Raw genomic sequence first — 27822 nt, 5'->3', positions numbered from 1 at the left:
CATATTGAAATTCATTAAAATAGAATTAAACAAAATAAGCGTACATTCAGGTGCAACACAGAGGCTCAGAGAGCATATTTGCAGAGTCAGTGTTTGTTTGAATGTAGACTTTGGATCCACATTCACTAGGTGCATACAAGGATATATTACAGTGTGCTTTTTCTCTTTATGAAAATAAAAATAAGTTAAATGTAACATTTAAAGCATGACTTTATGCTCAATCAATTATACCAATAACCTCATTTATATAACAATATGAGTCATTTTTATGAAGTAAAAATGAATGTGAATATTTCTTAAACATAATTTTGTCATAAATAAAGAAAAGATAAACTCAACATGCACAAAAAGCTTTTCTTATGATGAGCCACACTGCTTCTAATATTTCTGTACATTCATTTGAAAGTTCAACACACACTCATACATACGGGCACTAAAAGAAATGGCTAGCTTTCTCCTTAAACATGATTCTTTGTACTTTACTATAAACCTTAATCATTTCAAAGAAGAGCAATTCCAGTATTAGCAAGGGTACCTGTATCGAATAAGGCACCCTTTATATTAATTATTAGTTGTAACTAACGGATTCATTAATGGTTAATATAGTAGACCTAATGCTATATATATTATGTTCATGCTCCTTCAGCATGACACTCTTTTACTCATGAGGGAAGACACTCGTGGACTGGACACACTCCTGGACCTTGATCTCGATTACATAACAGACTTAGTGGACTGTAGGCGGGGTGGATTGTTATAAAGTGAGAAAGCCATCAGCATTAATTTAATGTTTATCAGTTGTATTATTACAAAATAGAACAGATAAACATCAGTCAAATAAGTGTTTCATAGTCTATTCATTGTTCCTTTGATTCTAACTGATCTATAAATCATTAGATTTTTAGCCATAGCAATGTTGGTCCGTTGTATGAGAGTTTGTCCACCACTTTGGTCCAGACTGAAATATTGGATATATTGCTATTAATTCATTTTGTACAGCTATTAAAGGTCTCCAGATGAATCCACTTGACTTTGGTGATACCCTGAATTTTCTTGTTGTGCTTGCATGAGGTTGATGATTTGAGGCCTCTAGAGAAACATTGCAACAACTATGTATTGATTGTCATGAAATCTGTATAGATATTAATGGTGCCCAGAGGGTGAACTGTAATTCCCTGACTAGTCCTAGTACGTCAGTCAGGTTAAAGCATCAAACTTGTTTAACATCATGTGTGCATGTTAGCATGCTGAGCAATTGTTGCAACTTATAAACTTTTAGAAATGGTGCATTATTAGAAAGTGCTGCCTCAGGAAGGCACTACTAAATGCTTTTCTGAGGAGCTACTAATTCAAGATCACTGGTAGTAGATGTTGTATTACAGATTACGATAGGCTTAGAATTTGTGCCATTGTGGTCATGGCCAGGACACAGGGCCAGGTGGAGGCAGTCCGAAAAGGTACCTGCACAAAAGCAGTACAGTGGTGTCATATTGTCTGCCTCGAGAAACGTCACCAATCCTGCAGGGAAATTACACAAGACACCTATCTGACAGAATTGCTTTGTGAAAGGCAGCTGATGGGGCACCCCTCCATGCCAAGCTGTATACTCCCCATCAAAGAACTCCACACACCAGGACTCTTCCCCCCGGCCCAGCCAGCAGTCCTCAGTGGTGCCCTTGCGGGATATGGTGGGATAGGTGACACCCAGCTCCCAGTAAGTTTTCTCAGTCACATCAATCTCCCAGTAGTGGCGACCAAAGCTGTAGCTTTGCAAACTGATGACATTGAGGGTGGTGTCAAAGCGTCCGGGAAGGTCAGGAAGTTGCTGCCAGGTGTCTGTGTAGGTGGCACTGTCACCGTTTGCGGAGATTATCAGTTTTGGGTGGGCTGTCTCTGGATCCAGACACACCTCACTGGAATCTAGAGACACATATTTAACACATTTTATAGAGAAAAAAATCCACATGTTAAATAGGGCAAATCATGGTTAGAAACACCATTAGAAATAATGTGTGAACTGACAACTCTTGATGAGATTCTTGATTATTGGGGTCTGTGAGCAGATAAGCAGAAGCATGTTGTTGGTGAGTCGAAGGATCTGGTCAGCTTTGACTTCATCCAGGCTCACACTGATCGGGTCTGTCCTGTTCAACAAATCCACCACTCTGAAGGAATCAATCCATAGTAAGAAACATCAGCTGTTGCTCCACTTCTTCATTCTGAAGCTGTTTTTAAATTATCGGTTATGATTTGATTCCATACCTGTTCACCGTCTCCATGTCTTGCTGCTCGGGAAATGAAAAGAAAGACTATAGAAAAAGCAGAGAAGATTAAATAATCTGTGTTTTGTATCATATGACATTTTCCATTTCCATGCACAAATGAAAAGGTAAATATGAAATTTAAGATCATATTTGGTCCACTGAACTTAACCAGCTGTCAAGTTTAATCACCATTGTGTCATTTTCTGTGTTGGTCGGGTCCAGTGTCACAGTGAGTCTGGCCAGGTCCTGCTCAATCTCCTGGATTAGAGAACAGTTCTTTTCCATCAGCCCATCCAGGGCAGAGACAGCAGCCCTCTCCTCCATCTCCAGGTGGGAAAGAGTAATCCTCAAGTCCTCATCAAGGACGGCCTGGATCTCTTGATACTTCTGTATGATGCTTTCTCTTATCAATGAGGACTTTTTCTGAATGAAGCATAAGCATTTATCATTATATCATTCTGTCTTATCACAGGTGTAATTATAGTCTTACTGTTTTTGTTGCAGGATAACTGATGAAATGTTAAACCTTCAAATTCAAAATCCCAACAAAAACAGAAAGAATTATGTAAGCGCTGACTTATCTGAATGCAACTTACTGCGATTTCTGATTGCCGCGCTGCCAGTTTTTTCAGTCTATATTTCACTGCTTCCCTTTGCTTCTTTAGACACTCTCGGTGCTTTTCTGACGTCTCCTGTAGAAAGGGTTGTACACACACTCAGCACAGCTCAGTTCAACACCACTCAGTTAAGTTACTTGTGGTGAAGTGACACAGCCACAGAAGCAGAGGCAGTTTATTATGAGACTTGATGCAGGTATAGCAACAAAGTATATAAAACAAAGACAGAATGACAGGAGTGTGCTTACTGGAACAAATGCCTTGTCTTCAGACTTTCTCTTTGACTGTTCATTAAAAGGCACCACATTTTTAGGAATTTTGTTTCCTGTAACAGCACTGAAGGTTTCGCTGTGTTTCTGTCACCTAACCAAGCAGAAAATGATGCCCATTGGGCTCCTCATTGCCATTACATGACTGACATACTGCAGTGTTGTGATCCCAAAGGCAGGCATCTGTCTTCCATATTCCAAGTGTCATTGTTTGTCAGTGTTGCCACCTCCAGGAGTTTTCATTCACATTTGTCTCATATTAGTTCCCCCATGATTGAATGAGGCCACCCTGCAGCACTGTACAAGTGACACATTACCTGATTCTTAACAGTGACACTGTTTGATTTGTGAAGTTCATACTACAGATCCAACATGGTCAAAGGAGATCATTTTTATGATTTTAAGGACAATGTCATGTTTTTCCAGCTTTTAGGAAGGCTTCTCTGTGCTCACCTTAAACCTCAGTTTAAGATGTGAACTTAAACTGACAGGAAACTTAAACTTCAATTGAATAGGGTTGAAATCTGCAGATATACATCTTCTGTCGAGCAGTTTTAAGCTGCACTTTAAAAAGTATTTACATATTCATAGATCTTGGATTTTGCAGTGAAGGAGAAGAAGTAAATGCAATTTTATTACATCTTCATTAATTTATTGAACTTTTTTGCAGAAAAAAAAACAGATCAGAAAGAATCATTCCAGGCAGAACATTTTATATTTTTAAAACAAGTCTGCAGGGGAAACTATGTTTCTGTTGCTGTTAGGGGAGCCACTGTTAAGTTCATTCAAGAATGAAAATTAAAATTAGACAGACTTACATGTATACTGGGCACGTTATTTATTGGACTGAAAATTACCTTCCTTTCTTTTTTGTCAGTTACATTATCACTGTGGGGTAATTAAGTCCATGTCAAGCATCATTGTGAAAAATGCAGTGTGTTACAGTAATGTCCAGGCACGTCTCTGACATTAGCAGTACTGCTTTCATAAAGAAACTGATGTGCCAAGTTGGATAAACAACAGGAAAATCTTATTTTAAAAAAGGATAAATTAATTTGGGAGTTTCCTCCATTTAAGAGGTTACTGTAGCGGGCAAGTTTCACATGTCTTGCCTTCTCAGTTGGACTTCAGTGCATCAGTCTGGAGGAAGTGTTCAAATGACCGGTTTGCTACAAAGATAACTAACAAAAGAGAATGTAATTCAGTGTTCACAGTGATGCATTATCTTTCTCATGAGAGATTCAAAAGCGGTTTTCTAATTATACCAATGAGAATTAACACATTAAGAAAGGCTTTATTAATTAATCTAAACAAATTGTGGTATGATTTCAAAAATGGTCAACAACGACTTAATCTTTAGCAATATTACTTGTACTTGTATCTAAGTAAAAGGCCAAGAACTATAAAAAAATGTTTCTTCACAGGGAATCCAACTAATGTGTTTGTGAAAAGGGTCAATAGACCCCACATTCTGATTATACCCATTAAAGTCAACTGGTCATCAGACTACCGCTCAGCCTGGGTTACATCACTGAACTGGTGTGTTAATTGGTGAAATGCAAAGAAGAAAACAGAGAACAGAAAAGAGGCGGTGAGTACCTTTGGTATAGCCCAGGATCATATGGTTCATGGTGATTTAAAGCTTTATTGGCTTAGATTTCAATACAACAAATGGCAGTGTGGGTTTTCGTTTATAAAACAGTACTTTCAAATACAGTTGCTTTCTACATTAGGTGTTTTATCTATTGTTGGTTACTGTTGGATACGGCATTAAAATATATTAAGATTTGTACTTCCAATACATGTAAAGGGAAATAGTCTGGCCATGTTTATGAGAGCCTGAGAAGAGAGACATTTTTTTTGTCAGGGTCAGATGAATGTTTGGCGTGTACAGTAGGCAGGGGAAGGAGACTGATGATGTGTAGGTGCTTGGATGGATTATTTCCATGTAGATCCAGTAAAACAGTTGATGGGTCAGCTGACTGCTTTCCCAGTGTTCTTTTTTTTATTCAAAGACTCACTGAGCCGAATTCTTGCAAACTTTGGACTAAAACTCTTTCAGCCCAAGCGGAGGAAAGCTGACACATGTTCAAGCTACGAGCATGGACATTTCATAATGGCGCCATGAGGTTCTACTGTACTTACAAAGTTCCACAGGAATCAACAGCAACATATTAGGAAGAAACAAGCAAGAAAGAAAGGAAAGCAGTTCCACTCAAAGCAAAGCAAGAAGTAAAACAAGCGCAGTCAAACCAAATAACATGATCCTATGCATCATTCATTCTTTGTCATTTTTGAACATGGAAGAGATTCCCATTTCTTATTTCCTGTGCAAATCTACCTGGACAAATCATTCAGCTCACAGTCTCAGGAAGCATCAGAGCAAAAAGAGTCCACGGCTTCCTTAAATATACCAGGATAAAAGAAAACAAAAAAGAAAAAAACAGAAGTAAAGGAAACAAACCAAAACCTACATCTAGATTACAGTTGTTGTGTGCTATCTGGATGAATGTACAGTATGTGCATGCTGCTCTGAGTGCTAGAAGAGCTTGGCCTTCTTTTTCATGTCGTTGCGTTTCCACAGGGGAAGCCTGTCAAACTCCTGGATCTCCATTCCAAAGATGTCAAAGAACGTTTCAGGTGCTAAGTGGCGCTAGAATTGAGAACAAAGGTGGAGAAAACAAAGAAGGGGAGGGTGGGAGGGGAAGGGGGTGTTCGTGGTTAGCACCAAAACCATAAAGAGGGTCACTGGAAAAATTACAAGAAGCAATGGATACTGCACATTCCTTGCTACTGTTGTATTTGTGTAACATGTTATTTACACAAAGTAGAGAAATCCAGTATCAAATGCAGACAGTCAGGTGCAAAACTGATACCTCCAGTCTGGTTCTGTCCACATCCCTGGGCAGTTTAGCTCTCCCTCTACTGGTTATCATGAGCATTTCATAGGGATATACCTTCAGAAGGAAACACTTGTCAGTGAACAGGTCAAACCAGCAAGCTGGAGTTGAGCTTCAAAACTTGAAAACAAACTTTTAATCAAACTAAACTATATAAATTTAGATAGTTTTATAGTTCTGACTGTGACAGAGGGAACACTGGGTGGTAGAACAAGTACGTGATGGGAGGCCAACTGGGAGTGAGTGCTGTTTTGTAGGTCTTTAGGGAAATGCAAGGTGCTATGGTGCACACACCTTTTTTTGGTGTGGAAACGTGCAGTAGATTAGACAAGGGCAAAAACATGAAAACAGAATTACATAACAGGCTGTATTTTTAGAGTAATTTAATGCAAACTAAAAAGAGAACTAGCACCAGTAATGTGGGCCAAGTAAATCCATATGGGAACGATTGTCCTGGAAAACTGAGGCGCTTCTACTTTTCTAAACAGCTAACCCCATCTGTACCAGAAGAAACTGTACAATGATAGTTGTTAATTTAGCTGAAATGCTCAATAATAAGCAACTAGAAGTTCTTTGTGGCCTCTGACCAACTCATATCCAGACAGTAATGTACAATCTCTTATATACTATGCAGTATATAGTGATATGAGTTGTTTAGATGACAATCTGAGCGTTGGATTCTCCACTGTATGCCGCATACAGTATCCAGCCACATTAAGTCAAAGCTATATGCAGATGAGCATGGAGAAGCCAGCATGCTAAGCGCTAGAGTGACTCGGCAGCTCCTGAAGCGGCATGCTGAATCAGGAACCCGGCTAATGTGAGTCTTTCACCTCCGGTAAAAATCTCCTTTAGCTCCCTATTTCTTCCACCAATGTCCCCACACTGAGAGGGTTAATAAATACAGCTTGCTAATTATTTCATTTCATGCTCCTCCTTTGGGCTGGTCTCTTTTTCTTCGTTGAATTGTCAAGATTGGACTATCTCTAAATTAGTTGCTACATGTGTCTTTGTTTACTAATTACAATGCACTTAGATAAGTGAACAGTGTATAAATTTTGTAACATATTTCTGTGTAGATTGCAATGTTGTCATCAGTACAAAAAGAAGAAGATACTTGCTTTTGGTTCCAACATATTAGGCATAGATACTCCCCTGTCCATCCTTGCAAGTGCTGCACGGCCATCCTTAATGTGCTAAAGAATAGAACATACACAAATGTAATATAGTGGAAGGGGACTGCAGAGGTAATGGCAATGAATATGTCCACTAATGACAGTGGGCACAGTTTTCACTGGATGGATCAAGTAGCTTGGATACTGTTAAGTATCGTAATTAGTATTCAAGATGGGCAGTCGTTTACATGTTCTCTGCAGATTTTTTTTCGTTCTCTGAATATATTTAAATGTGACATTTAGCTGGAGTCATAACACTGGTAAACAACACACAAAACGAGACATGAGGCTATGATTGTACATTGCATTACAGAACTCTGGTTCAGCTACTGGGCAGTGCATGTTTGGGCATCTGAAATCACTGCACTGCATGCCCTGTAGCTGACGTTAATCCAACAGTGATGCAAGCATGTAGCAGGAGTGGGCAGTGTGCATTCAGGGCAAGGCGCCTCTTGCAACCCATGAGCAAGCAAATATATGATGCCAGGTGAGGAAGCATGCCATGTGAAAAAGCAGATGAGAGACATACCTGAAACTCTGCAGGACAACATGGGACAGAAAATGAGACTCACAGTTAATGGTTTTGCTGTCAAATCCCTTGCTAGGCTACTATCTACAACACTGCTGTCCCTGACAACACACTGTGTGAACCATAATGCAAATATTTCAAAGTGCACGTTCATTTATGTAAACGTAGCGTGCCTTTTTTGAATACTGATGCTGAATAGCTCAGGTGAAATTGACAAGAGATCTGCTTGGTGGCCACATTTTGGTTGCGGCTCTCACCTCTGCCTCCTCCACACATGTCACCATAGCTGTTGTACTGGGTGAAATCTGTAGACTGGGGCTGCGGGAACACACATATACAGTACATCAACATTAACATTATAAGCATTTCGTTGATGGTTTACTATGTTGAAAACATGTACACAATTGGTGTTTCCTCTGACTGCTAGTATAAGTAAACTCTCACCCGATGCAGCCCGTTTCTTCCATATCCAGGCAGAGAGTTGGTTTTGGTAGGAGAAGTCAGATCTGAAACATAAATATGTTGTGTAAATTATCAAGTTTGTGTTTGGTTTTAGATTTAAAAACCAGGAGCATTTACATTAACAGTGAATTTTTCAAATCACAAATATCATCAATTTCAAAATCCAGACCTGTTACAATAAAACAAAGGCAAGGATTGACGGGTTTAGCATGGACCTTGTTTCACAGTACATTGCTGACAACTCAAGAACATATTAGCCGATGAAACTGCTCTGTACCTGCGTCACAGTTGGTCTGTTTGGGGTCGTAGCGCTGAGCAGAGAGGCTACGTGCATGACGCTCCCTGATCTGTTCTTTTTCCATCTCCTCCTTCAGAATGAGCTTTCCCAAACCAGACTGAATCTGTACACACCCATACAAACACACATGATCATATAATTTACTGTATATCTACAGATTCAATGACTCAAACATTAGAGATGCAAAGCATGCAAGTATGGCTTTAAGGGATATAATTAATGGAGAATATATTGAAAACATAATAATCACTCTGCACTTATGTTGGTACTAGATGCCGAACTGAAGATTTGTGATCATCTCACCGACCTTGCTGAGATGTTCCTCTTGGAGCTGCTTTCTCTTCAAGGCCTCTTCTTCCTCCTCCTCTCTGGATCGTCTTCTCCCTTCTGAACCTAACGGTGCCCCACACAAACCCAGAAAGTTTCATAAAACCTAAAAATAAAGGTCTTATAAAGACACAAAGACATCGTTCTGGAAGAAATCATGCTTGACGTGTACTTGTGTAGTACAACCAGATGAAATGCTTCATTCAGAGTTCAGTTTTTGAGAAAGACAAACAAAACATGGCTGCTTCATTTGGCTGTACAGCAGTGAGGAACACAAACACACACACACACACACACACAGTGAATGAGTAATAGGTGGATGGAAAAACACAAATGTGAGACAGAGTTGACGAGACAGACAGACAGAGGGACTTATTGGAATATTTGGCTACACTGACATGATGTTAAGATTTTCCTGGATGTTAAATACACAGAACAGCACAATGTAAGACAGACAAGACAAAAGTCAGTTTGAAGTCAATCTCAGTTATCTCTGTCCAAGTCATTTGTGGCACTATTGTGTATAGCTAGTGCCCCCATCATGTGCAGTAGGTGAACATAAAATGGTGAAACTGATGCTATCTCAAGCAGAAAATAACATGGCAGCAACAGAAACCCAAAGAGCGCTTCTGATTTGCGCAAGCAAAACTTAAAGGCAAATACTGTAATGCCTGAATAACAGCGTGAGCTCGGAGTGAAGCAGGGATGCAGTTAAGCTTTTGGGGCAGCTAGAAGGGAGAAATTAGAACAGTTAGGTTGTGGTGAGGTGTCTGTTGTACTGCTAGAAGGTATCAGTGGAAGCATGCCCATCAGGAGCCTACTGTACCTAATACAGCAAGAGAGTAGGGCCAACGGTCACCCTCACTCCGTGAGCTGTCATCCGGAGAGGGAGCATAGGCAGCGGGGAAGGTGGCGGATCTGATGATGTCATCAGCAGACTTGCTTTGGTGTGCTATGGCAGCTGTATCTAGGTTGGTAACCATGGGAACTGCTCTATCAGTGTCTGGGTCACAGTCTCAACCACAGGAAAACATCTTCTGATTGTCTGGTTTCAAGATCATTTAGGTCATCCAGGTTTGAAATATATGGCGTCTATGATGCAAAATATCTTCTTTCCTAGCAATTCTACAAGTTTAAGGATGTTTAAGGAAGAGGTTCCACGATTTCAGTGATTACACCTGTTCTGAGAAACATCACGGACTTGAAAAAAAAAAAAGTCTAAAAACCAGCTAGCGTGCATAGTACACAAGGGAATTCTGTTCATACCATCGGAATATTTTTTCTTATACATGTGAAAGAGAGACTATGTAATTTTTTGCGGAAAAAAAGTACCACACTGTTTGTCTTACACAAATGAAAGTCTAGTTCATAAGCAATAAAACACACCAATTAAGTACAATGAGCTGCCACAGCTTGATGTGGTCACCACCACAGTGGCTATATAGCTAAATTTAGCAAACTTCAGATACGCATCACAGTATCACTGTTGGTACTGAGTCCACTTTGTCAGTCTTCTTTACTTTTGCTACTGCTATATTACATTCAAGGCACAAATAACATTTCAACGGTTTCATCACAAATGTGGTGCCATTACTCTTTGTCTTAGTCAGGCTTCCTTTAACACAGATGGCTCTGTGTGTTCAAAGTGTTATTATCCTGTAATGGTCACATCTCAGCAAAGGTTACATAGTCTCGCTTTAAGAAAAGGCTGACTAACATTACTGCTGTGACTTGATAAGATGGACAAAGTGCAGTGTAAAACAAGCTACAGGACAGACAGAAGAGGGTTGGAGACAGACTTCAAACAGTACTCGTACACTGACACTGGGGGTGAATACATGGTCAGATGAATACACAGTTCCAGTTCATTAACAAATGCTTTTGCACTAAAGAGCCAACTCTGTAACTCAATTACCTGGAGTTTCACTCTGAATTAGCTAATACTTAGACAGACATTTTTCACTTTCTCTTCTCACACTAAAACAGACTAAGGAAAAGTACCGTGTTGTTTGTAGATGGGTGGTTTTCTGTAGATGTTGCTCCCCTGATCTGAAAACATTCAAATACAGACAGAAAAGACATTTATGGAGTATGCAGTGCCTCTGTCATACAAATGAAAAATCTATTGTAAACAGCTCAATACCAAGCAATGACGCTGTATTTGCCCATTTTCTTGTGATATATCTGTATAGTTGTGAAAAAAGACAAGAAAAAGCAAAAGCTGACTCCAAATGGAGTATAATGAGATAGATAGATCGATAGATAGATCGATAGATAGATCGATAGATAGATCGATAGATAGATAGAGACAGACAGACAGACAGAGAGAAAGAAAGAAAGAAAGAAAGAAAGAAAGAAAGAAAGAAAGAAAGAAAGAAAGAAAGAAAGAAAGAAAGGGGATGAGCAGTGACAGGGTGCGCTCCAGCTCCTACCTGGGAGGTGGAAATGTTTAGGGGTCTGACAGAGAGGCGGGGTGACCGGCCGGCTGTCAGGCCTGAGTGGGAGGGGGGAGCTCCGGCCACTCGGCGGGTCAGTGCCTCCAGCGAGAAGAACCGAGAACAGAACATAAGCACGGATACTAAAGGGGAACCACAGTCTGAGCGGTGCAAAACACAGGGACCGATGGGACCAGCTGAAGTCATTTTGAGCGAATGGATGACATTCTGGCTGGTTTTGAATGATGCAGTTAATGAAGCTGCATGTGCAAGATGAAGGCATAAAAGATCATCAAACTAGCAGAGTTTAAAATAGCAAGATTACATGCTTGAGAGATATGTTATGAGTCATGAAGTACAACATCTGATAGTTTGTTGCATTATAAGAATTCACAGTTCAATAAGAGTTCACACTTAAGAAGTTAATATCTCCCAGCATGCACCAGCAAACTTATATTACAAAGCCTTTCTTTTTATCTCAGCATTAGAGTATACTACAGTCTGGAGACTCATTCTGACAAGGCAAAAAGGTCATCCATCATCCAACAGTCAGGGAACCGTCAGCTTGAATATTGGATTTGGATTACTATTATCTCTTGAGTGCTTGCAAAGCTGCAAAACACAAACACAAAAGGCCTGACAGCTACTTTGGCAGTGCCTGTGTTAGACAAAGGTGAATAAGTGCATGCTAGTAAGTGAAGAACCAGTACCTTGGCCGCATGGGTTTGACCAAGACATGGGTTTGACCATTCAGCATGACAATTATAGTCTAATGACAAATGGCCATGTATTCAGAATGACGGATGGGACATTGACAGGAGGTGTCATCCCAGGTGACGATGGAGATGATGTGTTGCCTTTGGGCAACCATGGAGAGGAGTGAAGTGGGGCCCTTACCTTGGCTATGGGGGAGGAAGTGGTGTCTGAAAGGGGAGGTGGGGCGGGAGTCACTATTTCTGGAGCCCACACTGTTACTGCACAGGGAGGAGCAGAGCTTCTGCATGCCTGTCAAAGCCTCTGCATGAAGGGAGGGCATGAAACAGGGAACAAACCCCAGGACCAGGCAACAGATGTGGGTGATTTGGGGAGGAGGTAGAAGTTGAGAAGGTGAGGGACAAAAGAAAAGGAAGATATACAGGAATCAAATGTCGAAAAGAGGAAACAAAAGACAACCAAAGTGAAAGGTAAGGCATATTTAAGGTGAACAGTAAGAAATAACGGAAAATATCTTATCATAAGTTTTTTTAATGGGAAGAAAGCAAACTCGTGAGAAAATTGTGTTTTTAAAGGTGCAATTTGACTTTAAGGCAGTTAATCTGCAAGAGGTGTTACAAGGAAAAAAACAACAATAAAACAACCCACAGTCAATTTTGGTGAAGTTCCACTGTAAAGTGATGAAGAGTTCAGAATGTGAAGGAATGTGAAAACTCTAGTGAGCTTATCCACTGTGTTTTAACAAGAAACCAATAAAGATCCACCTGAAATCCATGATTTGTCACAAACGATGCAAAAATATACACGCACCAGCGCACGCATGCACAAACACACACACACACCAGATGGTCTCTTTTAGTACCCACCTGGTCTGTGAAAATGCTGTGGTGACCGTGACAAGGTGGGGGTATAACCATGGCGATTATAAACTGGTGATCCTATGGAGCCCTGACTGGTGGACCGTTGGAGGATGCGTTCCCTCCTGTCATAAGAGCCCTGACACACACACACACACACACACACACACACAAAACGTTACATACATATAATACGTGACATACAGCATTTACAGGGGACAGTGAATTTGACAAAATGAAATGCTCACCTCACAGGGTGGGGTTGGCGACATGTTTCTTGAGGACTAGAACAATCAAACAAGTCTGAATTATGACTTTATTTTTAAGACCTTTAATAAAAATCAACTAATTTTGATTATTTTAGACTGCTCATCTACAGAGGCAAAAAACCCAGACAGCCAGACATGAGTATCAGAGTATTAAAGCACCACCGGCTTTAAATACCACCATTGTGTATCAAGACTGACAATGAGCTAGTGCAAGCTTCCACATTTTTGCAAGCTGTGTACCTACAACACACATGGTCTCTTTTTTTATGTGATGCACACCAGTGTTCCTTTCTTTGCCTTCTAGGATAATTTATCATCCGCACACAGTGACATATCTTACCTTGTCATCAGGCAAGGGGGAACGCTCCCTCCTGGCAGTGTGGAGCTGCAAGGGACACGGAAGTTCATCACTGCATGAAAGCTTTTATTACAGCATAAAAAAATCCCACAAAATCAGACATTTGTGCGAATTAAAACTTCTTTTCTTGTTTATTTCCTATTAGAGGAAAAACAGAGGTTCATTTGAGCCTCTTAATGCACAGTACAGTATGTGCATAAAGATGGCATGCATGCAGGAAATGATGCATGCAGTCTGTGCGTTTACCTCTCCCACACTCTCTCGTCTCTCCTCTCTCTCATCCAGGGAGGTGGAGTACAAAGGTTCATAGGTAATAAGATCAGGGCGCTCAATGTCATAAATGGCTTTGACTTTTGGAATGGCAGCTAGGTCTCTGTAATCAAGGATCTCATTGTCTACTTTTGCCTAGGGAAACAAATAAAGACAAACATGCACATACACACACAAGGATCTCTTAATGAACAAGGAGTAACTTTCAAGAAAGGGAATTTCTGACTAGTGAGACAAAAATTTCGACATATAACTCCATAACATTTCTTACATAGATCGTGTGACCCGGTGAGCCAGGTATGCTTGAACCAGGTCTGGAACAAATACTCTCGGATGACGACCTCGTAGGCTGTGAGAAGCAAACACACAAGCGTCTGTCAGTCACAATAACGTCTGTCAGGCACACAGTCTCCCATGATCCACAGCCCCCTGCCATCTGCATATCACCGTCATCTTTACCCAAAACACTCCAACATTATGTTTGGCTTTTATACTGTATGAGAGATGAAAAAGAATTGCAAACCCTACATTTATGTTGAATTTATTACATGAAGTGCTTTCAAATACTCACATGTCATCTCATGATTAGGTCATTCATTTGCAAATTTGCAAAGTGAATGAGTGCTGTGATTTCATGTTCTTATATGGGAAATGAGCAGTTTTGGATGGCAGCAGCAGGCCTGAATGTAATTAAATGAGCTTTTCACCTAATGAGCAAATGGGGATTTAGAAAAGACAAATTAGTCATCTGTGACATTGTGTGTGCTCCTCCAAATGTGTGCGCATGTTTGCCTCATGCACTCCTGATATGAGCATAACCTAAGGTGTTAAAAGACAAGACTGAATGGCTCCATGTGACACACAGAGAGGGCACTGCAGGCTGTCTCCAGTAGATGGCAGCATACAGTGCATTGTGCCCTATATATGGTGGAACACAGGATGATGCCATCTCATAGCCAATAGCGAATACAGTACCTGCCTTTCTGTTTTTTGGAGAAATAAGAGGGACGGAGGCAATAGCTGTGGAGGAAGGGAGAGGGGGGGTTCACAGGACATCACACAGGGGGTTGTGCCTCTCCAGCCCGACACACAATTCACACATACATCAAGACCAACGACCAACGTATCAACATCTAAATATGCACATGAACAAATATTTATACACATACACATACACACACACACACACACACACACACACACACATGCAAAGGCACACGTACAAGCAGTATCGTCAAAAGAGGCAAATGATTTAGACCACAATAGGTTAAGGTTTAACAGTTCAGTGAGGGAGTGGTAACAGCCTATGCAGATTTTCTCGTTACATATTCTGGATGACTATCTTTGTCAGTGAAACACTGTCACAAGACATGACCAGAAAGGTGCTTTCAATCAAGACAAAGTCATGGACAATGGAACCAGTGATGTCCAAATTCCTACCCGCTCCCTGTGTCTCTCCTCTGTTCTTGTGGTGTTCTTGCAGCCAGGATGCCAGACTGTTGATCCTGAAGAGGAACACAGAGAGAAAATACTTTGAGCACAACATCAGGTTATGAATGTATGCTCATTATTGAAAGATTTAGTTTATTTGCATATATGAGAAAATGTCTTTCAGAAGCGTTTCTGAAATGTTCTGAGACACTGCTTTCTTTCCTTGATGAAAAGAAAGCTTAAATTCCTGCACACTGTGTGCACTGGGTAAAGGGTAAAAGATAAGCTACATAAATTTAAATTAATGGAGGCACATTGGAGTCACTGCATGTATGAAAAGGCCACATTCCACACCACCATCTACAAAACAACAAATGGATTTTAAGAGTTTCATACCCCTAGGAAGATTGCATACTGCAATCCTTCAGTTTCAGTTCAAACTTAAAAGTGGAGTAACAAAGGTTCCTGTGACAGTGACAAAACAGGCATGTCTGCTCACCTTGCAGATACATCTCTTCTCCTTCTGTGAACATCTGATTGCACCTGCTGCATCTCGCACAGCTGGGGTGGTAGTGCTTATCTCCTGCCTGGAAAACAGAGAGCGCACAAAGCAAACCTGACATCACAAGAAAAGGAAGATCAATGAAGCCTGCAGTAAAGCGAGCGAAGTAGAGCTGTAACTTCCAGGAAATAAGCCCAATGCTCTACCTGTTCTCAGCTACATGTCTTTCCCTCAACACTCAAACCCTGTCAGGGATGGTTTCATCAGATCCCGTGAGCAGGTAACTGCTCCCCCTCCCTTTCAAGAACAACTGCTTATGAAATCTTAGCACTGGGTGCTGTTAGTGAATACGTTCCTTTGAAACAGGTCTTCTGCAAATAAAGTGTTTCTCAGCATTCTATTGGAATGTGAAATCCTTTTTTCCCCCCACAGTTCATATTCTCTTTCAACAAAAACTTTGGTGAGGTTGTTTTGCTTATATTGAGTATGACCACTAACATCTGCCTGTTTGACACAGTCAACCTGCCTTCATATATCTGTGAGTGTTCCTCTTTGAGGTAACCCACACAGTGCAATCCAATAAAATGATCTGACAGCTAAAGCACCTGAATTTCCATCTACACTGATGTGGCACTTTGTATGCAGAGTGCACCATTATAAAGCCTATGACACTTTGACCAGGGTGATAAATACCCAAATGAAATTCTGCTGTGCAACAACCCTCAGTGACATGTCAGCTGGCAAGTGGCCACTCAGAGATATGAAGCCACTGACTAATATTTGCATTTTACATTTCACTGTATCAAAAAGTCTACAGAATGACTATAGCAGACACTTCATTGCACCTCCTACCCAATACTCTTCTCACGTCCCTGTAAAACTCAATATCTCTCTCAGGTATAATAAAGGTACTTATGCTATATGTGCAGTGTGCCATTAAACACTCTCCCAATTTCTCTCCTCACTTAATAGCTGCATTAATTACACCTGCTTTAATAAGACTTTCACATTGCACTCCCAGAGGAGTAGACAATATGCAAACCCACCAATGGCTGTATTTGACCTGGGTCTTGGGTCAGTGATTAGACTATCAGACAGGCAGCTATGGCTCCGGCCTGACTGAGCCATTGGCATCAGCTCAGGGGTAAGATGCCAAGGCCTTTTCGCCATTGTCATAAAGGCCTGTCTTAGTGCTGGATTACTATAAGCCCAGCTGGCTGGCAAGCAGTGACATTTTCATGCCATTAAATGACACATAACTCAGTGTCTGACTGGAACACCGTCTGCAGAACAGGAGAGAGCGTCGAGGGCAGAGGTGTCTATAATGTTTTACAGAAACTGAGTTCAGACAACGTTAATAACGCTTAGACAAGAACTTGTAACAGAGTGATGGTCACTTGCTGAATGTCAAATAATATCCACTGTTTTATGCAATATTTGCATAATTCGTTGCAAAGCAGGCTTGTATGAATGCATGCATGCATGTGTGCTTGGGCAGAGTTGGAAAGACCTAAAAATTTGCTAAGAACTAATCTTTTAGTTGACTACAGTTTAGTTGCTCTGTGATGAGGGATTACGGCAGAGATTATCAAAGTACATTTCACATTTCCACTCCCATGCAACATCCTCTGTCTGTTTGAGAAGCAGAATTTGGATGTTACAACCAGCTCTCAAAAATGTCTTAACTGTGAACATATTCAAACTGCAAAACATAAAAACACATAATGCAAACATTAATTTGAAATTTAATATATGCTTTCCAAATATATTTGCTAAAAATATAGCTCTTAAATAAACCTTAAGGAGATCCAAGTGAAAGTATTTGTTCCTCTTGGAATTCTTTCAAACTTACCTTAGGCAGGATTCATGTAAAATCCAGGTACAATATAACAGTCTGTTTGCAGAAGCATATTATAAATTCCACATCAGATAGCTGGGTGCACGGAGAGACATCTGCCTGTACGACAGTGCTATTCAGAGGGATCCTGCATTTGAAGAATGTGATGTGTGTGTGTCTCACCTCTAGCACCTTCCCGGTAATGAACTGATGACACGCCTCACACTGGACACCAAAATGGATCTGGTAGTCCTTCTCACAGTAGGGGGCGCCATCCCTGAGAGGAGAAAGGCAGCCTTGAACACCAAATGGCAAAAACGTCTTACTGTGTGTTAACCTGAAGTAGGCTTGAATTTAACTTTAATTTAACCAAGCAGTCCGTAATGAGGTACTAACTTGCTGATGTACTCCCCGGTCAGCACTTTGCTGCAGGCCTTACACTTGAAGCAGCCCAGATGCCACTGTCTGTCCAACGCTAGGAGAGCCTGTCCATTTTTTATGTCTCGTCCACATCCTGCACAATCTGCAAAAGTGACAGGTTTTAAAAAAACATACACTATATATATGAAAGTATCCAGACGCACCTCTTTAGTCAGCTGTTTTTCAGAAGTTGGGTTTGGCCCTGTGATGGAAATTTTGTATGCTTTGCAGTAACAATGAGATAATGTCATACTTCTACTTTATACTTGAAGTAATCAGTCTGTAGCCTTAGTTGTGTACTGCTATAGTGACCAAACAATGACCTGGTGAACCTACTGCTATAGCCCCATCATAAATAACTTCCTGGGTAAAGCAGAGGGCAGGATGACATCTCAGGAGACACACTCAGTCCTAAGTTCTTGAAATGGATCACTGCCTTTTTATTGTACCCGACTGTTTTGTTGTCAACCTGTAGAGGAATGTTTGTGAAGCTCCAAACAAAGGACCAGAGACACATCAGAAAGCATAAAAATGGGTTGAAGTCTTCAGTCAGTGGGGCACACCTCTGAACTGCTTACTGCCGTGTGGTTCTGTGTGTTGCCTCCTCTCTATATAGAGATTGAACATTTTGGTGCATGCTACCCTTCCAGTCCTGTTTTTTCTTGATTAACTCACTACAGGTAGACAAGAAATAGCCGTAACAGCCCCTAACTTCAAATTAAGGGAAAGCTTAAATCTTACAACATAGCAAGTCATTTTTGACAATACTATGCTTCCAACTTTGTGGCAACAGTTCGGGGAAGGTACTGTGTGCACTGTGCCCCAGTGCACAAAGCAAAGTCCATAAAGGCAAGGTTGGATGAGTTTGGTGTGGAAGAACCTGACTGGCCCACACAGAACCTTGACCTCAACAACATTCAACACCTTTGGGATGAAATAGAACAGAGAGTGTGAGGTCTTTTTGTCTTGTTTTACTGTAGCAATGGGCAAAAATTCCCACAGAAACACTTCAAAACCTTGTGTAAATCTTTCCCAGAAGAGGGGAAGCAGTTATAGCTGCAAAGCTGTCTGTGTATGTAGAATACAATGTCACCATAGTGCCTGTTGGTATAATGTTCAGGTGTCCCAATAGTGCCAATATAGTGTTTTAAGAAATCAAGGAAATGCCTGTAAAGTAAATTTACGCTCTTTTCCTATAGAAACACAGCTTTTAATGTGCTCACTGTATTAAGCTATTGCATGCAGAGTCAGATATCTTTTCAGTTAGGACCCAAGACACTAGATGGTGATAGAGGATTACCAACCCTGTTCTGACAGCTGCCTCATTCTATCATCCACATCTCTCTTACCATGGCTCTAAAAGCTCCATCCATATCCAAGTAGGATCCCGAGGCTCTAAAAGTGTAAGAGGTTGGTTTCTAAAGGAACAATCATCTTGTCATCCCTTCTTTAATGAATAGAGGATTAAAGCAACACAGACCCCACTGCAACCACAGGGGACGATAACTACGTATGGCATAACGAGGTTGCAATGATGACGTGAGGAGAATCAGCATGCCTTATTTATAGGTGACCTTGTCTAAAAGCTCTTCAAACGCCAACAGAGACCAGGAGGGTTGGGGCAGAGAGAGAGAGAGAGAGAGAGAGAGAGAGAGAGAGAGAGAGAGAGAGAGAGAGGGAAGAGAAGGAAAGATGATGAGAGAAGTTGGAAGAGGAGGGGATTGAGGGATTGCATATTCCCTGCTCCAGAGCAAAGGAAATGCATGGCCATGCATTATTTAGCAAGGCCTGTCTTAGTGTTATTCATAAAGGAACATGGCTGGTCAAGCATGGCTGTGAGACGAGGAGAGAGAGGTGCAGGAACACCCTCAATGTTACCACTACAACATTCAGCTTTCAATCAGAACTGAGTTTCACGAGAACTGCAGTGTATCTTCTGCTATATTTTATATTAGGTGGAACTGTTGAGTAGTACTAACTACAAACTGTTGTACACACTTTCATAACCTTAGCATTTTCCCTTTTATTTCCACTGAAAGGAATAGTTTGCCATTTTATGAAATATGCTTATTTGATATCTTGTAAGGGGTTAGGATAGATGATAGATACCACTTTCTTAACTGTATGTTCAACATGAGGCAGCTCCATGGTTAAGCCAAGCCAGCTTCATGATTAAGCCAATCTAAGCTTGGTTTGAAAACTTTGAGCTCTTTGAAAACTTAGTAGTAGTATTAAAAATACATTTTTGTTAGTTTAAACAATGTTTAGTATGACCGACCCAAAAGCATGTTGCTGCTGCTGAAGGGCTTAATGCTGACCATGGATCTTTATAAAAGTCTTGAATTGGTTTAAACATTTTGAACAATGTTAAATTAAATTAATGCTGATAATGTGTGGACAAGAAGACTGGTGCAGACCTGAAAATGACTCTTCACAGCTAAAATATCACAGCTAAAATGTCATGCAAAAACCATATCTGAAAGCTCTTTTTTCTCTAGACTTTTTTGCTTTTATGAAACTTTCACTTTGAATCCTACTTTAAACTTCTTCATTCTAGGTGGAAGCCAAATAGAATAATGTAAAAGTGAATGTCTTCCTGTGAGGAGCATATGTTCGATAGACGACGGTTACTTACTGCTGGATCCCAGGATGTCCTTTGGTCCTGGAGACATGGGCTCGACACAGTACTGACACAGACAGTCCTTCCCGTTAAAGGTCACCCTGTCTCCAGCAGGGAACGGTCGTCTGGAAGTAGAGTGACATCAACAATCAGTCAACAAGACATGAGCTGTGGCCCCGTGGTAAGTGTAAGAGTTTATTATCTGCGGCTTCCAGGCTGTTTGACAGAGTTAAAGATGACAGGACCTGGTGATGCGGATGTGTGTCAACACTGTGTGCCTGGGGAGGTCATTTAGTCTGATGACACAGATGTGACATACAGCACGGTATTGTACACTGCTGGTATTCCTGCCATCTTAAACTCCACCTTTGTTCATCACGATCTTTTTCTTCTTATTATTATTATTATTATTATTACATAATTCTGAGCACAAAGTCATTATTACTGCATTGGAAGTCTGCACACAAATGTAAGAAAGTAAGATCTAGTTAACTCTGTAGAACAGCATCTGTAGATAAACTGAAAACCAATCAGAAAATCTGGGTCAAGTTTGCCAGAGATATGTTTTAAGTACAAATTCAATCAGGATGGCTGAGATAGTTTCATGCCCTGTTTCCTATTAAATTATTACTGTCATATGGCACTTTCCAGGCCACTAAAATGGGTATGTTCCTGTTTTCTCTTTTTTAAGGCCACATTTTTTTCTGTGGGTGCAAAGAATTTTCTAAACCAAGATATGATACTTGTGTGTTTTGCAATGTAATAATAGAATTTGTACAATTCACAAAACCGCTGCTACAGGTGTCTCAATGAAATCATTGAAAACAAATGATGTCGTTTGATGACGTTGCAAAGTAGCAGTGGATCGCAGAAGTTCTTGTCTTCATTGTTAAATAGTATTGGACTGATAAAAATCTATCTGAATTTTATTCATGTTACACTTAGTTACATTCCCACCTCACTCATTAACTCTCTCCTGGAAGTTACACCAACAGGTGACCAAATGAAACGTCGTACGTTGATTTCTTTGGGTTTGAACATTGATGGGAACATTTAGGACAACGTAAATACAATGCAGAAATATTAAATATGATATCTGAAGTCTCTCTGGTTTGATCTGTGATTTAGCAGCTGGTGTAAAATGAGTCACTGTGTCTTACTTGCAGATGGTGCAGACAAAACAGGCAGGGTGGTAGGTCTTGCCCAGAGCAGTGACCACTTCCCCCTCCACAAAGTCCCCACAGCCATTGCAGCGGGTGCCATGCATGCGCTGGTAGTCCAGTGTGCACAGATACTCTCCATTCTTCATGAAGAAGCCTCCCTGGGCAAGGTCACAGCCACACACTATATGGTACACACACATTGGCACTCTGAGAGTCAGGTCATGTAATGTTCTGTCCATATAACACAAAAAGCATCCAACCATCACACTGTCCAACTCCTCCACGCATCAATGGCTTTGTTAAGACTCGCTAGTCTGTGTAATCCCGAGAGGCGCACTGACCGCATGCAATGAATGCTGACTACAAAATCAGTGAGAAATACATTTTAACAGCTCTGTCTGGATACAATGTGAAGTGTAACATAAAATCATTTCATCAGAGGTGTTCACAGTCACAAGAACAAAACATGGACCTTCTCCATTTGGAGGAACATGGAGGGCCAATGTGGATTAATCAGCACTTCCACTGCAAGGTCTTTCCATTGTCAGTGGGGAGGTGGACTGTTCAATGTAACAACAATTCTACGATTGTCCAGCCAAGGAAATGGCCTTGATCTGTTTCTGAAGATAACTGGCTCTAAATACTTTATACAACGCTGTCAGTCTCCAACAAGCTTCCTCCTATTCAAACATAAAAGACTGGCAATGAAAGAAAGATTACTGAGGAAACAAATAAGAGTTTGGGATATCTTAGGTTGAGGTGATCTTGTTAAATATTGGAATGTGGAATACAACAACTGTGGCTTTCATCTCTGCGATATCAAACAGACACTCAGGGTAGTTAAAAGTTTCTGGCTTTTCTCTTTATGGCTGGTCCAGAGTGAGCCTAGGAATGTATTGTAGTAGCCTTTAGGAAATGCCACAGCAAAGAGGGAAAATATTTTGATGTTTGAGATGACTGCACCTAATCATTCTTATGCAATAAGCCACACTAAATCCTGGGGATGAATGGGAGCGAGTGAGGGAGAGAATCAGATTTAATTGCATTAATGCTCAGGGGTGATGAGATTGGCTTGCAAGCTAACTGAGTCAAGAGCTGCAATGGAGATTTGGTGGCCTTTGACTGTGATGTCCACCTGTCTCAGATTTTCAACAAACGCATGCAATTACATAAAATGTCTTTTCACAAACTTGACTTGGAGCCAAATTATGAAATTGAAATGAAAGTGAATTCGGGGAAACTGTGTTGTTTTGCTTTTGTGCATTTCATGAAAAACACATGGAATGTATGGGATTTGTCTGCCAAGGGATAGTATCTTTTAGTAATCTCTTGAGTGTCAATAAGCTCAGCCAAACTGGCATGACTGGGTTTTTTATTATTAGTCTTCCTACAGGCTGGAGACTGACAACAGCAATAAATTTAGAGCAAGGACCAGGACAGTATGTCTTTTGGCTATCAAAGCTGTCCTTGTGACTTCTTTTGACAACCGCTCACACACACACACACAGACACACGCGCACACACAATTATAGTACTACCGACTCCCTAACGGCATGTATATCCACTTGTAAAGGACAGAATTAGGTACTAATCTCAGTGTTTGCTGGCGTTATTCTTGGCCTTTGGTGAACTAAGCTAACAGTGCTCCAGTCACAGATTAACTATAACGGCTTCAGCGGGACAGGTTCACCCCACAAGAGTGAGTCCACTGTGGGCAGCTAGATCATAATCATGTCAGAATGCCAGAAATCCACCTGCAATAAGGCTAAACGCAGAAGGATTTGCACTTAAATTGAAGTATGTAGGTCTGAGAAGTGAAGTCACAACACTGTGGATCCCTCTTGTTAGTGGAGGGTGGAAAGGACATTGTGACCATTAGGGACTTGTACTGCTCCCACACAACTTTGTGCGATTGGGATGCTTTTGGGACAGTCATGGAAAAAAACCTGTTTAGTTTGACTTTTGTTTTTTGTTTTTTTTTTACCTAAAGTGCTTATCAGGCATATGACTCCTCTCTACCTGTGAACTGTCATTATATTATACAAAACACAACTGTGGTCAGCTCAGGCAGTGTTTAGCAGCATCTACTGAATGAAGGAAAGCAAATTTCCCACCATTGTGAGAGTATCAAATTAGCTATGAATTTTAAAACTTCACACCTTAGCTGCCAATTTTCACACAACCCCCACATTCTCTTCTGTTCAAAAAGAATTAAAAAAAAATACTTGTCTAATCTGTCTGAGGGCTCATTTTTAAATTGTAAACAACTTCACCAATGACTGGTTTATTTGTTGATAATATTAGAGTAGTCTCACACTGAGTACAGTTGAGCCAAATCACAAGCAATGAATGCTAGTGAAATCCATTCAGTACTTGATATTTAAGTACATAAAATTCCCACTACCTGCTTTGCAAATAAGTGAAAAAAAGGGCTGTGGCAATATTAGATTTTCACCATTATTTTTGCCAACCTGTTCTCTCAAAATATGAGTATTGAGAGAACAGTTACATTTTATGAATAGTGAAAAGGCAACCAAGTGAACTGATAAACAAAAGGTAAAATCTGCACTGAAAATGATAAATACTTCAGTTGTCATCAATGCTGGTATGTTGCAATAACTGATATCACTGAGAAGCTGATGATTATTTGCATTACGCTGTGAGTTACTGTACCTTTACAGGTGAAGCACTTGAGGTGGAAGTGCTTGTTCTGCACCCGCAGCACCTCGCCCTTACATGGCTCCCCACACTTGTAGCACTGAATCAGGGGCTTCTCTGTGGTGTGATGATGTGTGTCCTGCGCATGAGCCACTGCAAGAGAGGAGACGTTCACATTACCACTGAACTGTAATGTTGATGAGTCATCAGGGTTGCTGGATGTGGTAGTCAGAACAGTTTTTTTTAACAGTGCTTGTAGTGGGGTCTTTTTCAGTTGTGTGCACCTGAGGACCCACTCTGAACAAGGATGTAAATCTGCAGCCTCACATGAACACCAGAGATAAAGACCAATTGCTGAGAGTCTGTCACGGTGTAAAAAAAGAACAACAATGAGCAGGACAGCACAACTTGGGGTTCATGGCCCAGATAGTCTCTCCAGAAAGAAACAGTCTAAATATAGTCGGTCTTGATCAGTGGAGGATAGGATGAGAGGAGAAGGGCATGGTAAATGGCACGTTAAAAGGGTATTGATAAAATCAGTTTTACCGTCCTCAAAGGAAAATATTATGGGCCATTTGCTGTCTACGCCTGCTTATGTTCCCAGTAATCATTCTGCAGTGCATGCTATATATAGCCTCTTTTTAGCACATTTAAAAGTTTTAGTGTCAGAGTTTGAGATTAACATATGTCCCATGCTAACAAAAACAGTGAATAAACCGACTGGAGTATGTTTTAACGCTACAGAGTTTTTGCAAAGCCAAAGAGTTCTGCTCTTCCCCTGTGGATGTCAAGTGTCTGACAATAAGCAGAGCAAGGCAGCAGTAAAACAGAGCAGGCTTTAGGTTTGCTGTGACTGATTATCTCTCTGTGGAAGCTGCAAAAGAGTGAATGAAAAAAGCAGCAGTTTTTCCAGTAATGTCTATATCCTGTCATACCAGACTGTAAAGGCAGGAAATCAAAAATAATGTGAGTTAAGTTGAAAAGCCTTTATCAGTGCTAATTCACAGCCATGCTAAGAGCTGATGGGCCTCCACACTAGACGTTTGAGCTTTAAATGGTAATCAGCACGCTGACATGCTCAGGGTATCAATGTTAACATGCTGATGTTTAGCAGCTGCAATGTTTACTGTGTTAGCAGTCTTTGTATAGTGTGTCAGCATGAATTAACATTAAACTCAAATAACAGTGAGCCAGACAGGAATGAAATTAGCTCATACTTGGACAAAGTTTAAATTTTGACCTGATGATTATGCTCTATGAAATGTTTTCACCAGCATGACAACGGGTCAAATTTCATGGCAGTCCATCCAAATCACACAAAGCCATCAAGCCATCACAAAAAACGTCAACCTCATAGTGGTGCTGAAGGAAAAGCACCAAATTCATTTGGATCCATTGTGTGGAAACCACAAATGTTGGTACCAAGTTGACCAAACCATAAGGCAGACGTCGACACTAGAGGAAAGGTCAGAGGATCACCAAAGTGACCAAACGCTTTGATGGCAACTCAACAAATAGCTGTTGAGATATTTCACTTTGAAAAAAAGTGATGGACTGACACCCCAACACTGCTGTTAACATGACTACAAATGGTACTGAAATCTACCTCTGATGACAAAATTTTAAAATGACTCTAAATTGCACTGACATGAATAGATCTTAATCTGAGTAAAGATTAAGCCATCACTCTCTAAATGTGACATGTTGTGACAGCCATCATAGTCATATAAGACAGGGAAGCTTTTATCAAATTGCTTCATCTCTACAAGCCATATCCCAGTGATATCTTTAGATCCACAATATGTCTGCCTGTGGTCCTCCTCACTAAAATGTTTGGGTGTTGCTGACATACCGACAGACATTAATCCAGCTCTACTGTACAGGATGTAAATACTACTGCAGTGCCGCACTGCACATAGCTTATCAGCTATTCTGAAACCAGCAGATTATTTTACATTCAGGAGCATTAACTAGCAAGGCAGCCTCTTTCTTTCTTCATCTCATTTCGCTCTCTTTTTCAAAGATGCGTGCACACACACAAACACGCACACACACAATAAGAATACACATGAAAGGATCTTTGCTCTTTCTGCTCTGCAATGAATCATTAGTTTGCAAAGCTAAAATAAGACAGATAAAGACAAAGGCACAGAAATAGCATCATGACCAATCGATGGACTACCAGAAAGAGGCATTACTCTGGGTTATTGATGTGACTTGGCCTACCTTGCGTCCCATTTCCATAGTTGCATTGGCTGATAATGAGAGACAGTTTAATTGCAATAAAATCAAATCACCAAGAGAGCTCAGCCTTCAAAACACTATTTCCTTAATCAGACACTTCAACAGTCTTTGAATCATCTTCTGGAATCTAAAACGTCCTTACAGGTACCATTTACTTGTAAGATTTGGATCAGTCTATATTTGTCTACTCATAATTTGGATTTAAAGGGAACTGAGAGATGTTGTGAAGAGCAGTGAAAGAAGAAGACAGTAGGGAGGATGGGAGAACGTGGGTACGAGGGGTTGGAGGGTGGAGGATCTGTCACCTTGGTGTTGCTGATGTGATTACACTCAGCAGGACAATGAGTCATCTCTGGGCCAACCAGACTACTGTGACAGTGCACTAAGTCTCAGCAGCTCTGTGTGTGACATCGCACCTCTATGGAAAAACACAGGCCATCTGTGCAACTGCACTCTGCATATATATACAATCTAACAAAGCTCATACACACTGTTCATCGTAGAATAAATACTAATTTATTATAACTGCTCGTTTTTGTAATTCAGACATATCGGTAATGATAGCACTGTACTCGTTAAAGCAATTACTGGGATCGCAGACATCACTACAAGAGTCTGACAGGTCAAACATATGAGTGGTCAGACAATGAGAACGGGTGTTTGTATTACCACTGCATTTGGAGGTAAGATGTTCATAACAATCCATCACAGCCACAACTACAGGAAGAACGGAAAGTCAAAGCTGAATCAGGAATTTGACCTGCAAACTGTGGATCTGCAAACTGTGGATGGATGTTTACAATATAAAGTTTGGGTTGTAATGTGACCATTTCCCTTCATTTTCCCTTTCAAATACACTTAGCTTACCCAAGAATTTTTTGCCTGCCTGAATAACGACTGAGTGCTTGTCTTTCTTGACCCGTCTATTTGGAATGTCATCACATTCTCAGGTCAACATAATTGATTAACGTAGTTGAATACAATGTATTACTGATAGGAATCATGGCTGAGACTGGTCAGAACAGTAATAATAGGTATGTCCTCTCATATTAATGAGAGAGACATAGTTTCACTCTTTTCAAAAAGATAAGACTTATTATATACCATTTATTATTCTACTTGTTTCCAAAACATAAACACACTACTGTAACATGTTAGGTAATGCAACACTGGACTTGGACCTCTAGCTCTGGTTTGCTCTCC

The 27822-nt window shown here is 40.6% G+C and overlaps 2 protein-coding genes across 11 annotated transcripts in view; both read right to left on the bottom strand.

Annotated features, from left to right (window-relative positions):
* Nucleotides 1-372: 372 nt before the first annotated feature.
* Nucleotides 373-3282, bottom strand: LOC124066278 (probable E3 ubiquitin-protein ligase TRIML1). The gene is made up of 6 exons (XM_046402547.1): nt 3250-3282; nt 2861-2956; nt 2454-2687; nt 2200-2219; nt 2023-2165; nt 373-1920 (listed from the first exon to the last, which is right to left on the bottom strand). The coding sequence occupies exons 1-6, from the start codon at nt 3280-3282 to the stop codon at nt 1322-1324; spliced, it is 1125 nt and encodes a 374-aa protein (XP_046258503.1). The 3' UTR covers nt 373-1321.
* A 1468-nt stretch (nt 3283-4750) lies between these two features.
* Nucleotides 4751-27822, bottom strand: part of ablim1a (actin binding LIM protein 1a) — a 38805-nt gene continuing 15733 nt past the window's right edge. For 2 of the 10 annotated variants that reach the window (XM_046403051.1, XM_046403050.1), the window contains exons 2-25: nt 24391-24528; nt 21715-21898; nt 20570-20679; nt 17911-18037; nt 17698-17791; nt 15675-15762; nt 15185-15249; nt 14016-14093; nt 13721-13879; nt 13457-13501; nt 13096-13131; nt 12857-12986; nt 12174-12293; nt 11274-11378; nt 10843-10890; nt 9668-9808; nt 8822-8907; nt 8494-8617; nt 8199-8260; nt 8012-8072; nt 7755-7762; nt 7172-7246; nt 6027-6107; nt 4751-5803 (exon numbers count right to left, since the gene is read on the bottom strand). In XM_046403051.1, the coding sequence (XP_046259007.1) occupies nt 5690-5803; nt 6027-6107; nt 7172-7246; nt 7755-7762; nt 8012-8072; nt 8199-8260; nt 8494-8617; nt 8822-8907; nt 9668-9808; nt 10843-10890; nt 11274-11378; nt 12174-12293; nt 12857-12986; nt 13096-13131; nt 13457-13501; nt 13721-13879; nt 14016-14093; nt 15185-15249; nt 15675-15762; nt 17698-17791; nt 17911-18037; nt 20570-20679; nt 21715-21898; nt 24391-24528 (2279 nt within the window). In that variant the 3' untranslated portion in view covers nt 4751-5689. Of the gene's footprint in view, nt 5804-6026; nt 7247-7754; nt 7763-8011; nt 8073-8198; nt 8261-8493; nt 8618-8821; nt 8908-9667; nt 9809-10842; nt 10891-11273; nt 11379-12173; nt 12294-12856; nt 12987-13095; nt 13132-13456; nt 13502-13720; nt 13880-14015; nt 14094-15184; nt 15250-15674; nt 15763-17697; nt 17792-17910; nt 18038-20569; nt 20680-21714; nt 21899-24390; nt 24529-27822 lie in introns of those variants that run through there. The other 8 variants (XM_046403052.1, XM_046403054.1, XM_046403053.1 and 5 more) reach the window with 8 other exon arrangements.

Source organism: Scatophagus argus, chromosome 10, assembly GCF_020382885.2.
Source record: "Scatophagus argus isolate fScaArg1 chromosome 10, fScaArg1.pri, whole genome shotgun sequence".
Taxonomy (NCBI): domain Eukaryota; kingdom Metazoa; phylum Chordata; class Actinopteri; family Scatophagidae; genus Scatophagus; species Scatophagus argus.
Note: the sequence above shows the minus strand (reverse complement) of the source record. Positions and strands in the feature narration are given on the sequence as shown.